Here is a 17940-nt window from a genome sequence, read left to right on the forward strand (position 1 = left end):
GTAGTGTCATTGGAGTAGCTCAGCCAGGGCTAGAGAATCCACTTCTTTTTATTTTTTCAATTTTATTTATTTTTTATTGCGGTCACATTGGTTTAGAACATTATATAAACTTCAGCTGTACATCATCATAATTTCAGTTTTGTATAGACTGCATCGTGTTCACCACCAAAAGTTTAGTCATTATCCATCGCTGTACACATATGCCCCTTTACTCCTTTCACCCTCTCCCTGCTCCATTCCCCTCTGGTAACCACCAGTCTGTTCTCCGTATCTTTGTGTGTCTTTGTTTATCTTCCACGTGTGAGTGAAATCATACAATTGTCTTGTAATGGCCTTTCTCTGTGTGACTGACTTCACTGAGCATACTACCACCAAGGTCCGTCCACGTTGCAAATGGCAAACTTTCATCTTTTTTATAGCTAAGTAGTATTCTCGTGTGTGTGTATGTATACCACATCTTCATTCATCTGTTGATGGGCACTTAAGTTGCTTCTAAGTCTTGGGGATCCACTTCTTTTTTCTAAAGATTGGCCCTGAGCTAACATCTGTTGCCAGTCTTTCTTTTTTTTTCTTCTCCCCAAACCCCCCTGTACACAGTTATATATTCTAGTTGCAGTCTTTCTAGTTCTTCTCTGTGGGATGCTGCCTCAGCATGGCTTGATAAGCAGTGGCAGGTCCACACCCAGGATCTGAACCAGTGAAACCCTGGGCCACCGAAGCAGAGCGCGCTGACTTAACCACTCGGCCATGGGGCCAGCCGGGAGAACCACTTCTAAGATGGCTTGCTCACTCAGTGCCTGTCCATGGGTTTCCTCACAGCATAGCAACTAGGTTTCAGAACAGGAAGCAGATGCTGTCAGTCTCTCACGGCTGAGCCCACCCAGACTCCCAGGGAGGGTACAGAGACTCACGTCTCAGTCGTGGGAGGAGTGTCAAAGAACTTGTGGCCACCTTTAAATGTCACACCCTTCATCTCCAAAGCAGACAAATAAATGACATCAGGCAACCTTGCCCATCCCCATTCCTGCTCTGCAGATACAAGCACCTTCAATAATTCTGTTTCCTCTGATACTTATCTCCATATTTCTACCCAATATGCTTATGCTTGATTTCTTGGTTTTTCACTTTTAGACATTACCTAATGACTTCCTACTGTGAAAATGAGGATCCAGCTCTTTAATCCAACTATATATTTTGACCACATTTAACTTTTCCTAAAATCTCTTCTTTTCACTCGTCAACTTTTTTCTAGATTTAGTCTTCCCATACCTTCCAACAGTACCATAAAATGTTTCTCAGTCCAGTTTTTAAATAATCAGACCTGTCAACTCCACCTTTTTTCCCTGGACACGTGTCTGGGAGCTCTCCTGGTCTACTTTGGACTGTCTGGACAAATGATAAAAATGAACTACCTGAACAAGGTGGCAACTTGAGGAATGCAAAACAAAACACATGCCAAGTACTTCCAGTTAATAAGCTGAAGATACACAACTACTAAATATATATGTTGAAGTGAATTAAGTTATTGAATGGAGAGTTACCCCTTAGAAACAAGACATGAAACCCCTTCCTCTAACTCCTGACACTTGTTCCTAGACCATAAATGAGTACTGAATGAATGCACATCTGGAGGGTGCCAGGCAGATACACAGCAGTGCTAAGTAAGCAGATAAATAAGCAAACTAATTTTGTCTTCACTACAGGAAACAGTAATTTTAAAGTGCTTACTCAGCACCTCCTTCGTTTCTGTTTTCTCTCTCCACATGGCCCTTTACCGTACTTTCTGCAGTAAAATCCAGGAGAGCTCCCCGGGTGGCCCTGAAAGACAACGGGAGGCTTCCCCGAGCACCGCCGACCGCGCGCTGCGGCTCCTCTCGGCCGATGTGCAGGGACGGAGCTAGGGCTCTGCAGGGAGGCGGGCGGGAGTCAGCGCGCGGCAGGGCCGCCCGCACGCTGGTACAGCGCCGGTCCAGAGCCCCGCGGTCCTGGCGTGCGGCCCGGGCCTGCCTCCCTGCAGACTCCGGGGTGACGGTCAGGGTCAGCCGCACCGGAAACAGCCCGAGCGTGGGCCACTCCCGGGCCTGCCGCCGAGGAGCGCAGCCGAGGACGGCGCGCTCGCGGCTCCGCAACGTGAGTCTCGGGGCCACGTCGCTGGATTCGACTCAGGCAGGACGCAGCGCCCAGGCCACGGCGCGCCGCCACTCCGGCGCCGGCCCGGAGCCCCGCGGACCCCTTCCCGGCACGCACCGCGGCACGGCCCGGGGGCGTGTCCGGTACGAGCGGCCAATCGGCACTCTGCTTGTTGGTGGGTGTCGGCGGCGCGCGCTGATTGGCCCGTGCGGCCCGGCACCTCCCTCCTCGCTGCGCGCTGTTAGGGCATTGCATCACTCCCCAGCCGGGACGCGGCGTGGACGCGGCTGGTTCTCGCGTGCCACGGTCCGGGAGACCCTCAGGTACGCTCCGCCCTGCCTGCAGGGTCCTCGGGTCACCCCGTCCTGACTGCGGTCCCCTGAAGTCACCTCCTCCTTCCCTGGGAGCCTCAGGTCACCCCGTCCTGCCCCCGGGACCCACAGCTCACCCCGTCCTGCCCTCAGGCCCCTCCTCCCCCCCCCCGTTATGCCTCGTCCTGCAGCCCTGGAAGTGCCTCAGCTTAGACTGGGGTGGTCGTAGCGCTCGAACCGTGGGCGGTGGTGAGAATCTGGGGTGAGGGAGCCTGTTGGAGAAGCTCAGAAGGTGGGCGGAATTACATGGAAGAACAAACCAAGTCCTAGGCCCGCATGGAGGGGCGCTCTTGCTGGGGCTGGGTTAGCGGAGACTGAGCACAGCCTCGGTCTTCAGCTTGCAGTCTGTCACTGCAGAACGCCAAGTGCACGCCCTGGGAGCCGGAGGATTTGGAGGCTCAGAAGGAGGCTTCTCCGAGCTGTTCTGGTTTGGGACCTAGAAGATGAGTAATGGTGGGGAAGAGCGAGAGAGTCCCGGGGACCAGAGCAAAGCACAGCATGAATTTGTGGGCAAAGAACTAATAATAATGGCTTAAATACATGATACATGGTTGCTGAGAGCTGTGCTAGCCATTATCTCACTTAACGTTAAATTAGTGCTGTGAATGTTTGTGACCTTTATTTTACAGATGACAGAATTGAAATTTAAAGGTTGAGTAACTTTTCCTACAGCTCACATACTAAGTGGTGGCACCAAAACTGTTAAATTCCAAACCAGTCCTCTTAACCATTACCCTGTGCCAGGGGGTGCCCGTGGGGTGGGACGGATTGGAAAGGTGGGTGAGAATAGGAGTGTCACTGGTGGAAACTAAGGATGCAGACAAAAGGGTTTATTCAAACAGAGGTTCTTTAGCACTTACCGTGTGTGATTGAGGTTAGATAGTAAAACGCTTCTGCCAGCAACGAGTTTACAGTTCGATTGGAAAGTGAGTGGGACATACAATACAAATAAGCGACAGTGTGTAGGGAGGGACACCTTAGCTCTGGAAAGAGGGGATTGATGAACACCCCTCGAGGAGAATAGTTTAAGCTAAGTAGCGCTGGAGTATGTGGGAAAGGGCCTGATAGAGAAATGCAGGTGTTGGAAAGTGGTCCAAGGGTGTGATGTAGCTGGAGTTTGAGTTTTATAAGAGGAAAGGTCAGGAGTAAGAGTAGCAATTTGAGGTAAGATCGTGGCCTTGAGTGCTGCACTGAAAAGTCTGTACAGAATACCTGAATATATATGTATAAGTTGCTATAACTGTGACTTGCTCTTTTCTTTCTCAGTATGTATAGGTAATGTGTAAATTTGATATATTATGATTGATTGTTTTTAATGCCTCCATAGTATTGATGTACCATAATTTATTTTACTCACCTATTCATGGACATTTGTTTTCAGATGTTTGTCTATAGAAACAATGCTTCAGTTATTATCTTTGCACACATATTTTATACATTTTTGTGTAAGTATATCTGTGGAGACTGTGTTAATAGAATATAACTAAACTTAGAAAAGGCTGGAGTTGGACCCACCTCTGTGGTTAACCGTGACTCAGTGTAACAGGTTATGAAGACCTGAGAAGGAAGAAAGAACAAAGGAATAGAATTAGAGGTCAGATGCATGTGACTTGGTGGTCAGTTGGATGTGGGGTCATCTGGTAGCCTTAAGGATGACTCAGAAATTCCAGGTGATGGGAAGGAATGGTGTAACTACTAGTACAGTGAAATTAAAAATAGGAACAGGTATGGCAAGGAAGATCATGAGATTTATTTTAAACAAAAATGTTTTTTGAATGCTTTTCCAAGATCTCTTGAGGTAAACACAAGGTCAGAGAGGGTGTCTAGAAATTGCTGAACAGGACGTTGAGGCTAAAGAGGCCTGAAGGAGTCCTGGAATAGGGAAGAGTGGAGGGCCTGGGTTATAGTAAGAGGGAAGAAGAGGAAAACGCTTCCCTGAGGTGAGGTTAATCTCCCACTTCTACACACACTCACATACTCACACAGGCCCTGTGGTTACTGGATGCTGTTGTGCACGTACAGCTCTCCAGTGGATGTGAGGGGCCAGAGCAATCCTGTGATGTATGCATGGGGGCTGTTTCTCTTCAGCAGCAACCATAGCCCGGTCACTGATACATAGCTCTTCTTAGAATAGTCAGCGCCATTACATTGGATCTTTGGCATAATAATGCAGTGATTCTTAATCTTTGGGAGAGCAGAGGCTCCCTAGAAAATGTTATGAAAGTTACAAGCCATCTTCACAGAAAGCTTAAATCTCATTTTCTCAAAAAAAAGTTCAGGTAGATATTCCTGAGTAATAGTCACAAGTGTGAGAGTAATGACCTCTCACACTTTGATGTGCATGCTAATCCCCTGGGATCTTGTTAAAAGGTTAGAAGGTTCCGATTTCTCAGTCCGAGCTGGGGCTGGCGAGTCTACTCTAATCGACACCCATTGATGCTGGCGACCATAGGACCAACCTTGAGGGGCATTAGAGGTGACAGAAATAGATGGTTTGATATCTGTTAGTCTTCCAAATGTAACCCTGTAAATTTCAGGTGGCCTCTAATAAGGTAGTCACTGAACCAATAGGACCCCTAATAAATCAGTAAATGCACAGACTGACACCTCTTTCCATCCTTAAAAGGCGGGAGCTTCAGTTCACACAAAAAATGCCTTTTTCACCTTCTGTTTAGTTTAACTGTTTAATGGCATAATCTAATCAGAAATGGATAGTTGAAGTAATTAATGGGCCTACCTGTTCTTTTCTTATTTTTTTCCTATAAAAAACACAAAGGCACTCTCACATGTCAAAAATAAATGGAAGGAAAGAAAAGGAGAGACACTGCTTGTAATAAATTTTTTTTTTTTGGTGGCATGGGTTAATTACTGTGCTTCGGCTTTGATGTGTTCAGAATTAGTTGAGGTATATCGGTTTCTTTGCTCCTAGAGTCAGTTACCCCAAACTGTTACAGTTCTTGAGTTCTTAAGGTTTTCTCTCTTCTCTTGTTTTCTCATTATTAGCAATCCTGTCTCCTTCTAATCTGATGTTGGCTTGGAAATCTGGTCACCAACCTTATTTAGAATTATAAAATAAGAATAAATAGGCTTTGAGGAGGAATGGGCTAAAGGATGCTCGCTAGTTAAGCCTCGGATTAATCAAGTGTTTCTGCATTAGGTTATTAGCCAAAGTCTTAAAAATTTTATACACTTTAAGACTACAAAAATCATGAATATGAGTACTAAAAGGGACAAAATGGAAAACTGGATTGAGCTAAGAAGAATTTGAATGTGAGAGTCTCATCTTTTTTAGCTTTAAACATTTTTTAGGTTTTAACTTGTTTTACTCAGAGAGATAAGTTATGTCAACAGAAGTGCTTTCTGTCTGAGTGTAGGTAAGAATTCTTACCTACTTCGAGATTTATTTTTTCAGATAAATGAATTTTTAGTATCATGAGATAGAATTTCCAATATTTTCTTGTTTACTTTTAGAAGCATATTGTCTACAATTACTAAATGTTATACTGTAGTTGAAAAATAAGTAAAGAGTGTAATTTGGACACAAGTTTTACAATAATTTGAAAAGTACCATGTAGGGGCCAGCCTGGTGGCATAGCAGTTAAGTTCGCATACTTTGCTTCAGCAGCCTGGGGTTTGTGGGTTCAGATCCCAGGCGTGGACCTAGGTACCGCTCATCAAACCATGCTGTGGCGGGCGTCCCACATATAAAATAGAGGAAGATGGGCACAGATGTTGGCTCAGGGCCAGTCTTCCTCAGCAAAAAGAGGAGGATTGGCAGCAGATGTTAGTTCAGGGCTAATCTTCCTCAAAAAAATAAATAAATAAAAAAAATAAAAAATAAAAAGTACCATGTATCCCTACTTCACACGGTATACAAAAGAACTCAAAATAGATCAGCGACCTAAATATAAAAGCTAAAACTTCATAACCCTGTTTTAGGTAATGGCTTCTTAGATATGACACTAGAAGCTCAAGTAACAGAACAAAAAATAGATAAACTAGACTTCACCAAAATTAAAAGTGTTTGTGCTTCAGAGAATACTGTGAAGAAAATAAAAAGACAACTCACAGAATGGGAAAAAATTTTTGCAAATCATCTAACTAGTAAGGGACTTGTATTTTGGGTATATAAAGGACTCTTACAACTCAACAATAAAAGACAACCCAATTAAACAATGGGCAAAGGATGAATAGGCATTTCTCCAAACAAAATATACAAATGGCCAATAAGCACCTGAAAAAGTGCTGAACATCACTAATCATTAGGGAAATGCCAATCAAAACCAGAATGCGATACCACTTCACAGGCACTGGGATTTCCTGTAATCCAAAGATGGCCAATAAGGAGTGAAGATACAAAGAAACAGGAATCCTCATTCACTGCTGGGAGAATGTAAAATGATGCAGCAGCTTTGGAACATATTTTGGCAGTTTCTCAAAAAGTTAAACACAGAGTTACCATACAACCCAGCAATAATTCCACTCCTAGATATGCTCCCAAGAGAATTGAAAACATACGTTCACACAAAAACTTGTACATGAACATTTATAGCAGCATTGTTCATAATAGCCAAAAAGTGGAAACAATAAAGTATCAGTACATATTACAACATGGATGAACCTTGAACACATAATTCTTAGTAAAAGAAGTTACACACTGTAAGCTATATATGCATGATTCCATTTATATGAAATGTCCAGAATAGGAAAATCTAGAGACAGAGAGCAGATTAATGGTTGCCGTGGGACTAGGGAAGGAGGGAATGGAGGATGACTGCTTATGTGTACAGGTTTTTAGAGGGCAGAGGAGGGAACCGTGATGAAAATATTCTAGAATTAGAGAGTGATGATGGTTGCACAATCTTGTGAATATACTAAAAAACCCTGAATTGTACGCTTTAAAAGGGTGAAATTTATGGTATGTGAACTTTACCACAAAAAAGCTGTATTTTCTTTTTAGGTACCATGTAGTATGGGTAGTGATATATACACTTGTTTTAATATATTTTACTGTTATTCCTAGACTTCTCTTTGGAGAATAATAAATTTGATTTCTCTTGCAGCAACAAAATGGTTCAACAAGTTCCAGAAAACATCAATTTTCCTGCTGAAGAAGAGAAAATCTTGCAGTTCTGGTCCGAATTTAATTGTTTTCAGGAATGCTTAAAGCAATCAAAACATAGGCCAAAGTATGTGAGTTTCTTTGGTAAAGGTAGAGTCTTTAAGAATAGTTATTTCTTCGACTGAGTTCCATTAAGGCGGAAACTCTTTATTGGTCTTTGTATTCCCAGAGTCTCCTAGCTCTCTACATAGTGGGCACTCCTAGTAGTAGATACACATTGAGTGAATGAGTTGTTAATTATTCAGGTGGATTCAGGTTCTTTAAGAGGTTTTCTGAATAGAGTTTGTGTATCACCCTCCTCCTGTCCACTTTTCTCATTATCTGCACCCTCATTAAAGTACTTATATCTAGACTAGTAGTAGCCTCCTGTTAGAGTACTTCCTGCCTCTAGTCTCCATTCACCTAAAGACTAGTCCTTTCTTTATTTACCATTTTCATCATGTGTCTCCTCTGCTCAGACACTTTATGAGATGGGTGTTTTTTGCCCTCTTTTACTGATGAGACAACTCAGGATCAGGATGAATAACTTGCCTTATGTCATGCAACTAATGAATGAAGAATAGAAGGTCCAACAGAGGTGTCTTCCACTCCTCCGTAACTAGCTCTTTTCAAGGCAGGACCTCCAGTAATTATCTAATCATTATGTCTGCGAAATTTCTGATCTTGCTGCTTTTCTTCTCCCTGAAGACTCCACTGTGACAGGAGCTATCTATAGAAAAATGTCCTAAATTTTTATTGTCTGTTTTAAAGTAACAACATTTTTATTACCTCTGTTAGATATACCTTCTACGATGGGCCTCCTTTTGCAACTGGACTACCTCACTATGGACATATACTTGCAGGGACAATTAAAGATATAGTTACGAGATATGCTCACCAGAGTGGGTTTCATGTTGACAGAAGATTTGGATGGGATTGTCATGGCTTACCTGTGGTATGTTTGAGTCACCAGCCTTCTAATCTTCTGATTTTTTTATAAGCATTAAATTTCATCATATAGTATGTTAAAATATGAAGAATTTTTACTATGGTTAGATTTTTTCTTTCACTTCATCTCTATAATACTATTTATAGTTCATTTTCTCTTTAAATTTTCTGAGAACTAGTTTTTTTAAATCTGTTTTATTTCCTAGAATTACTGAATTGCATTTGTTTCGTAGGGTAGGAATGTTAACAATCTTATCACAAATTTTCAGGAATATGAAATTGATAAGACACTGGGAATCAGAGGACCAGAGGATGTAGCCAAAATGGGGATTGTAGAGTATAACAATCAGTGCCGAGCAATTGTGATGAGATATTCTACTGAGTGGAAGGTATGTTGGGTTATTTCCAGTAGAATGACTAAAAATTTTAGTTTTTAATTGGGAGTTGAAATGGTTTACAGTCCTTTGTGCTTTTTATGAGATGCTCCCAAAACTGTTGCTGTCCTTGTGAGACTGTGACATAAGAAGAGTTGACCACCCTCTTTAAAGGAGTGTTTGGCTTCTACCTCTAACCCTATTACTTAAACTGTTAGTTAAACTGGACCCTTTCTTTTCTGATTTCTGTGTGCTTGATTGGTCTTCCAAATTTAATCTCCTACCTAGCCATAGTATATGACAGGAATCAAGCTGTCCTAGCAAATAGAAATACCTGAATGTTGCAATAAAAAATTTCAAATGTTAAAAACAATTCAAATTTGGACCCGTTGTTGTTTATTAATTTGACTGCCATCTTGCCTGCTGCTTCTCTTAGTAATAGAGCTCCCTCAGCTGGTACTTTTAAGTAACTGTCGAGTGCTGGTAGAGCTCCGTCCCTCTCTCTTTCTTATGAGCTTCGGAACAAAGGTCGTCAACCCCCTTTTCCTCCCTGGCTTTCAGGTTAGTATGTCTGTACAACTTAAAAATATGTCTGGCTTTTGTTTTTTTCTATCTTCTCCATCTTACCACTTTGACTTCTGAAACTTGCTGTTATTTAGAATTCTCTATTCTGCCAATGTTGTGAGTCTTCCAGGCTTCAAACATTAATCCTCATGATCAAATCAAATGCCAAACCTTATCAAATCTTTCTTCTTAGTATCTCCTGTCTAGTCATTTCTTTTCATTTCTACAACCTTTCACTCCCACCCACTGTCATCTTCATTTCTGAAACAGTCTCCTAATTATCTCTTGCTCATGTTATTTCCACTCAGCTTGCCAAGTTCTCTCTCCCACAAGACTCTGTTCAACTTACTCTTCCCTGTTCAAAACTTTGAGAAGCTTCTCTTCATTGCTGAATAAAAGCGGTTTTCGTCAACCTGATAATCAAAGCTCCTCAATTTTTCTCCTAACCAGACCTTCTTTAATCTTCCTTTCTTGCCTGGTCACCAACAGGGAAAAATCCTGATGAACATAATATGCATGTGGGCCTTTTTGTTTCTTAAAAAAAAAAAAAAATGTATTTTTTAACTTTTCATTTTGAAATAATTCAGACTTACTGAAAAATTAAAAAAATAGTGTGAAAAGTTTCCTTATACCCTTCATCCACTTCCTAAATGCTAACATCTTCAATAACCATGGTGTAATTATCAAAAGCAGGAAATTAACATTCATTCAGTACTATAGACCTTATTGAGATTTAACCAGGTGTCCCAGTGATTTTTATTTCTGATCCAAGATCCAGTCTAGGAGCACATACTGCATTTACATAGTTGGCATATCTCCTTAGTCTCCTTAATCTGGAACATTCCCTCAATCTTTCTTTGTCTTTCATGACCGTGTCACTTTTAGAGCACAGACCACTTATTTTGTAGGAAAACTCTCAATGTCTGTTGTTTCTTCAGGATTCAGTTTAGGTTATGCATATGCATTTTTGCAAGAATGCCTCAGCAGTGACATCGTGCCCTTCTGAGTCTGTCATATCAGAAGGCCTATGATGCTGATATGTCTCATTGTTGATGTTAACTTTGTTCAGTAAAGTGATATCTGTCTGATTTCCCTATTGTAAAATTGCAGTTTTTCCTTTGTAATTAATAAGTATTCTGTGGGGACATTCTTTGCAAATATCCTGTTTCTTATACTTTCACTCATTAATTTTAGCCTCCATTGATGATTCTTGCCAGCAATAGTTGTACCTGTGGTGTTTGCCAAATGGTAGTTTTGGTATACTTTTATAAAGGAATATTAATACTTGTAAATAACAGTATCTGCACATATGATGAATGCCGAGACAACTGGTTCTTTTTTTTTTTTTCTTTTGAGGAAGATTAGCCCTGAGCTATCTGCTGCCAATCCTCCTCTTTTTGCTGAGGAAGCCTGGCCCTGAGCTAACATCCATGCCCATCTTCCTTTACTTTATATGTGGGATGCCTACCACAGCGTGGCTTGCCAAGCAGTGCCGTGTCCGCACCTGGGATCCGAACTGGTGAACCCTGGGCTGCCGAAGCAGAATGTGCACACTTAACCACTGCGCCACCGGGCTGGCCCCAGAAAACTGGTTCTTAACCTTACATAGTGTGTTGTTTGCAATATAGCTTCACTTGAACCATTGATTGTTTTGTTTTCCCAAAATCATTGTATGTGGTGATAATGGAAGTAAAACACGTTGGCGTACAATAACAAATATCTTGTCTAATAACTCTGATGTTTATATTTTTAAAGTCTATTGTTACCAGACTTGGCCGATGGATTGACTTTGACAACGACTACAAAACTCTGTATCCGCAATTCATGGAATCTGTCTGGTAGGTTTATTTGAAATTGTAAATATAAGGAATATTAGTTATATTGGTTAGTGGAGAAATGCTCTAGTATGAATCACTTTGTTTTCAGGTCCATAATTATTTATCTGAAATTTTCAGGACGGATTTGTTTTGTTTTTGTTTTTAAAGATTTAGTTTTTTTAGAGCATTTTTAAGTTTACAGCAAAATTGAGAGGAAGGTACAGAGATTTCTCATATACCCTGTACCCCTATACCTGCACAGCCTCCCCCATTATCAACATCCCCCAGCAGAGTGGTACATTTTTTACAATTGATGAATCTATATTGACACATCATCACCACCCAAAGTCCATAGTTTACATCAGCGTCCACTCTTGTCATTGAACATTCTATAAGTTTGGAGAAATGTGTAATGACATATATGCATCATTCTAGTATCATCCGGAGTGTTTTCACTGCCCTAAAAATTTTCTGTGCTCCACCTATTCATCCCTTCCATGCCTAGGTTTTCTTTTAAATTTAGAAGATTTTGGTTTCTAGAAAGGTAATAGGATATGCATATATTCTGTGGTGTATAATGACCCCAGCATATTGAGCAGCAACCTGTAATCAAATACATTAGTATTTCAGCATCAGAACATATAATTGTTCACATTAAGTAGAATAAATAAAGAATATAAATGGCCTGATGTCACTTAGTTTTTTGGCCAAATTAATTGGTAACAAATTTAGGGGAAATTAGGTTTCAAAAGTGTGTTTTTTTGTTTTAAGGAATTAAGTTTAAGAGATTGTATACTCGAATTTTATACTGAGAGAAGTTGTATAGTTCTCAAGTACAGTTGCGGTCACTGTTCTGCAACAGTTTCAAAAAGAATTTTACTCTTTTTACTATTATAAGTAGCACTGTTGCAGTGCTACTCTTGATGAGTGATTTAACTTGAGAATCCCACAGCAGTCTGAGAATCAGTACTTATCATCAGTGGGCAAACAGCCACCATTATCATGGTTGCAGAATGCACTGTGTACATAGCTCAAGGCTTGAGGAAGTACTACTTGTACTAAATTGTGCATAATTACATGTGAGTTGCAAAGGTGTTTTGTAGGATCCACTTTCTTTGCACTGCGTTGTAGGGACTCGTGGCTCTTACTGCCTTCGCATCTACCTGCTCACGTTTTTGTTAGTCAAGATCTGTTGCACATGCTCAGCCCAAGTCCTTTGCCTTTGGGGAGCTAGACGCCCTGGAGCAGTTCTCAGACTCTCTGACTCCGACATGCCACTGTGGATCATCTCCAGACCCCTGTATCCATGGGTGGAAGCTGATCATAGTCTCTGATATGCCAGAGACTTTGGACAGGGGGCTTCCCATTCACTGAGCAGCTAGAGGGGTTAGAGCTCTAGCTCATGGTTAGGGCATCTAAAAACCAGACATGTTCAACATCTGAAAAAGAAGGTACTCTTTATGCTGTAGATCAGAGCTATTGAGCACTTAAATATGGCTAGTACAGCTGAGAAACTGAATTTCTAATCTTAATGAATTTAAATTTCAATGAGCGCTTGTGGCTAGTGCCTACCATGTTGGACAATTCAGCTCTTTATCATACTTCTTAATTTACATAAAACATACTGGAATCAGGGGAAAACAGATTTTGGAGCCTCTTGGTGTTAGAATGTTAGTTATTCCTGAGGAATGTATTGGCATATGAATAAGGCACATAGACCTAGGGTGATTATAAAAAATTGTAGGAGATATCTTTATAATGATAACATTAATAATGGTGATAATTTAGCTTGAGTCCATGCTTTTGAGTATATAAAGTACTTCCACATGAATTTTCTCAGATGATCCAGAGTCCTGAGGATTGGATTGGGACTCTGAAGTGAAGGAAGTTATTGTGACTTGTCTGAGATTACACAGCTAATTTTATGGCTCTTAGGCTTGAAACTGGGTCTTATGATATCGAATCTAGTACTCTTCCTCTAGCCTCCTGTAAATGTCCTTGCATCAAAGTATATAATTTAAGATTGAGTTTAAACTTGGGAAATTTTTTGTGAAACATCACCTTTTTTTTTTTTTGCTGCTGAGAAAGATTTGCACTGAGCTAACATCTGTTGCCAATCTTCCTCTTTTTTTTTCCCTCCCCAAAGCCCCAGTACATACTTGTATATTTAGCTGTAGGTTCTTCTGGTTCTTCTATGTGAGCCACCACCACAGCATGGCTACTGGCAGACAAGTGGTGTGGTTCCACAGCTGGGAACTGAACCCAGGCTGCCGAAGCAGAGTGCACCAAACTTTAACCGCTAGGCCATAAGGGCTGGCTCAAAACATCACTTTTCAAGCTATATTTAAAGCCTAAGGAATGCCGTGAAAAAATATGCACATTTTTTCATAAAAATATATTTTAGCAAATGGGAGAGAGTTTAATTCATTTATTGTGCCAGGCACGTAGGAATTGCACTATAAAGGTGAATTATATAAAAGCAGAGTTAAGTGAGAGTTCCTCCAACTGGGAGAGGTGATCAGTCACAGCGGGAGAGCCTGGGATGACTGTGCCATTGACATTTGCAGCATCTTGGTGCATTTCGCTTAAAGCAACATGTTTAAATGTCTAACAGAAGTTTTTGAATAACTGTAGGAGTGACATTTAATCCTAATCTCCGTGGTTTATACTTTTTAAATTGCCTTTGTAAAACTGCCCATTATAGTGAAATTTTAGCAATACACCAGAAAACTATTAAGAAAAACAAAAACTCTGAAATCCTAACCATTGCTAACGTATTAGTGAAAATCTCTAAAAAATATAAATATATATGCTGATATGTATAGTTTTACATAATTGGCACCTCATTGCAAATATGGTGTCAGTTGCTTTTCTCAGGCAGCGTCATGTCGTGAACATCTTTCCATGTCAAGGGATATTAGCTCTTTTAATGTCTACGTTAGGTCTTATTATACGGAGCCTTTGTAATTAACCAGGTAGTCTCCTCTGTGTTTCCACTTCTGCTGACAGAAACTGACATAAATATTTGCATTTGGGGAAACAGAATTTTGGGTGTGTAATTGTTGTAAAACTTTTCTGCTTGCTAGGTGGGTCTTCAAACAACTCTATGATAAAGGCCTTGTTTACAGAGGTGTGAAGGTCATGCCCTTCTCTACCGCGTGCAACACTCCACTTTCCAACTTCGAATCCCACCAGAATTACAAGGTATGTGAGACACCACTGGTCATTAAGTCGTGTGTGTGGGAGTTCAGTGCTTCTAGTGATCGTGGTAACTAGTCCCAGGCAGGAATGTTAGCCTGGAGAGTGAGTTGATGTGACTCTTTCTTCCTGAGTGCTGGTGATGTTGCTTGTCACTGAACTGAGGCCCTCTTAAGATTAAAAATGAGGGATTTTTTTTTCCCCTATGAGAGTTGTGAATGATGTGTCTTAATGTGATAGGTTTTGCTTGTTTTGACCAGATTTTTATGCCTCTCTTTGATTAACAAGCTCAGCTCTGCCCTATTTCCCTCCAGTCACTGTTTCATAAGAGTTATTGATTTGAGTGATTTTATGCCTCATCTGGACCTCATAATATCATTTATTTGTTAAAAGTATTTGGAAGAAAATCTGATTTGGGATGGGTGGACAGCATTACGATTTTTTCTCTGATGAATGGAATAACTTGCTGTGGTTTCTGTGATGGAAGTGTTTAGATATGTCAGATGTTTACAAAACATCCTACTTTACCTTATCTAGACGTAGCAAAGTCAGTAAGTCTTCTGAAACATGAGCAGTTCCCATGTGTGTATATTCAACAGAGGTTTTCATTTCTGAGAGTTTATCTAACCCTCTTTGTTTTTAAGGACATTGATTTGTTTGGAATTCTTATTTCATGGCTTAGGTTTGGAGATTATGTTATTAAAACTTGCATTTCAAAAGCACTCTTCGTCTTATAGAATGCATTCATACATCCCGTTTGATTTTTGCAAATCCTTATGAGGTGCATGTGATGATTCCTGTTGTCTTCCATGTACCCTTCTATGATAGTGCTCATGTTGTATTGTTTACTTTTAATAAAACATTTTAAGCACATAAAAATGTAGAAAATAATATACTAAGCACTTGGGTACCAAAGGCTTAGCTTTGTCAAATCTTAATCTATTGCTGTATTTGCTTACTTTTTAAAAACATGGAGCATTTCAGGCATACACAAAAATAGAATCATGTCATTAATTCCCATGTGCTTGTGATGTATCGCCAACAACTGTTAACTTGCGGCCAGTCTTGCCCCATCTGCACACACTCCCGCTCACTTCTCCCAGACCCTTTTTCAAAGCAAATTTCAGATATAATATTTTATCAATAAATAATCCATTATATATCTTTAATAGATAGAAATCTTTTTTTATCTTTTTCTTTTAACGATACCATAGTATCATTATCACACCAAAAAGGCATCATCAATCATCTCTAGTATCCTTAACAGTAAATATTCTAGAATTGTTTAATTCCTAGATATCATCAGTGTTTACATTTCTATTTGTCTCACAAATATCATACCCTTTTTTCCCTCGGGTTATTTTTATTTATTTATTTTTTGAATCAGGATCTAAGGTAGGTTCATATGTGGTAATAGCTGTGTTTTATCTCTATTTTAATCTTTAGGTCTCCATTTCTCTTCTTGTCTTCTTTTCTTTTCTTTCTTTCTTTTTTTTTTGAAGAAGATTAGCCCTGAGCTAACTACTGCCAATCCTCCTCTTTTTGCTGAGGAAGACTGGCCCTGAGCTCACATCCATGCCCATCTACCTCTACTTTATACATGGGACGCCTACCACAGCATGGCTTTTTTGCCAAGCGGTGCCATGTCCACAACCCAGGATCCAAACTGGCGGACCCTGGGCTGCTGAGAAGCAGAATGTGCGAGCTTAACTGCTGCGCCACCGGACCAGCCCCTTTTTTTCTTTTTTCCTTGCAAGTCATTGTTTAGGAGACAGGTTTTGTCTTGTAGCATTTCCCAGAATCTGAATTTTGCTGATTACATCTCTCTGGTCCAATTTAACATTTTCTCTGTCCTCTGTATTTCATAGAAATTAGTGCTTTGTTGTTTTGGGTTTTTTTTTTCTTCAACATGTATATCATGAATAGAGGTCAGTATTTGTTTATGGTTTGGGGGGAGGGTGGTGCTTAAAATTTATATACAATTAAATTCTCAAATCTTAAGTGTACCATTTGATGGGTTCCAATAAATGCATCTTTTTTTAAAAAAATACGTCAAACATTATAGATAACAGTTGATTAGTTTTGCCTGTTTCTGTATTTTGTAGAAATGGAAAGTTCCAGCATGTATTCTTTTGTGTCTGGCTTTTTTTACTCAACATTGTGTTTGGGACAGTCATCTGTGTTTTGTGTAGTTGTGGATCTTTGGTTCTAATTTCTTTGTAGGGAAATATAGCACAATTTATTTATTTATATCACGTTTCTCTTTCCATTTCCCTTCTTACATCCTGACGGGTAACCACTATGTTTCTTTCTCTATGCATATTTTTACACTTTTACTATCTACAGAAGTATACATAAACAGTATATAGCATTTTTCTGCATGTTTTTAAAATCTCACCCACTGTACTTATTCTGTACCTTGCCTTTTATACTAAACATTGTTTTAAAGATTCTTCATATTGATACATGTAGCTTTAAGTTCATTTTTAACTGTTGTGTAGTGTTTCGTATAACAGAGATTACAACTTATTTATTCATTCTTTTGATAGACATTTGAGTTGTTTTGAGGGCATAGTCCTTTTTTTTTTTTCAATGGTAGCAAACAGCATTGCTAGGAACATTTTTTAATATAAATCTTAGTGTACTTATGCTGGAATTTTCTTTGGCAACTACAGTTTTACATGTTAGACCCCCATAATAGCTTGCAAGTTCCTAGAGTTTTCAAAGATTTGCTCTTCTATAAATAAACTAATACATTTTTACTGGGAAAGAGGCAAGCTTCTTGCAGAAGTAAATTGAGTTACAGGAGAGGGTTCTTCCACCTGTTCCAAAATGTAAACCAAGTTGTGGTATATAAAATATTTATTTTTTTGTTGTCTAAATTTTTAGTCTTGAGGAGTCTGTTAGATCTGATTGTTTATGGAATTCCATGCTCATTGTGGAAAATTTGGAAATCATAGAATGTATAAAGAAGGAGAAAAAATTTATAATCCCAGTACCCAAAGGCAGTCACTATTAATGTTTTATTTGTTTCCCTTTAGTGGTTTTTTTATTTTTTTACATTCATTACTGTACATACTAAAATTAATATTTTTCATATCTTAGTACTTATTGCCTGGTTTAATAAGACAACATTTTTTTGCTCCTCCGTTTACTTGCACAGAGTGCATATATCTGTGAAGCCAACACTCAGATAAAGTAAAAAAGAACCTTATCAACCTATCAAAAGCTCTCCCTTCTCACAGTCCCTTCATGATAGCCACCCCACCCCCTACAGTAACCACTGTCCTCACTTCCAACATTCGTTTGCTGATTCTGTACTGTCTATAAATGGAATTGTACAGTGAGATCTGTTTGGTGTCTAACTTCTCTGGCTCAAGATTATGTTTGTGAAGGTCATCCATGTTGTGTGTAGTTGTGGATCATCATTTTAATTA

General features: G+C 39.8%; 1 protein-coding gene and 1 non-coding gene across 2 annotated transcripts in view; both read left to right on the top strand.

Annotated features, from left to right (window-relative positions):
• The first annotated feature begins 2296 nt into the window (after positions 1–2296).
• IARS1 (isoleucyl-tRNA synthetase 1) overlaps positions 2297–17940 on the top strand; it is a 76125-nt gene continuing 60481 nt past the window's right edge. The window contains exons 1-6 of the mRNA XM_014864667.3: positions 2297–2453; positions 7565–7690; positions 8401–8557; positions 8820–8939; positions 11244–11326; positions 14392–14509. Coding sequence (XP_014720153.1) covers positions 7572–7690; positions 8401–8557; positions 8820–8939; positions 11244–11326; positions 14392–14509 — 597 coding nt within the window. The 5' untranslated portion in view covers positions 2297–2453; positions 7565–7571. The remainder of the gene's footprint in view (positions 2454–7564; positions 7691–8400; positions 8558–8819; positions 8940–11243; positions 11327–14391; positions 14510–17940) is intronic.
• Positions 4488–4620, top strand: LOC123280315 (small nucleolar RNA SNORA84). The gene has a single exon (XR_006519122.1). It is a non-coding gene; the product is annotated as a small nucleolar RNA SNORA84 (small nucleolar RNA).

The sequence above is a fragment of the Equus asinus genome, chromosome 23, assembly GCF_041296235.1.
Source record: "Equus asinus isolate D_3611 breed Donkey chromosome 23, EquAss-T2T_v2, whole genome shotgun sequence".
NCBI classification, from domain to species: Eukaryota; Metazoa; Chordata; class Mammalia; order Perissodactyla; family Equidae; genus Equus; species Equus asinus.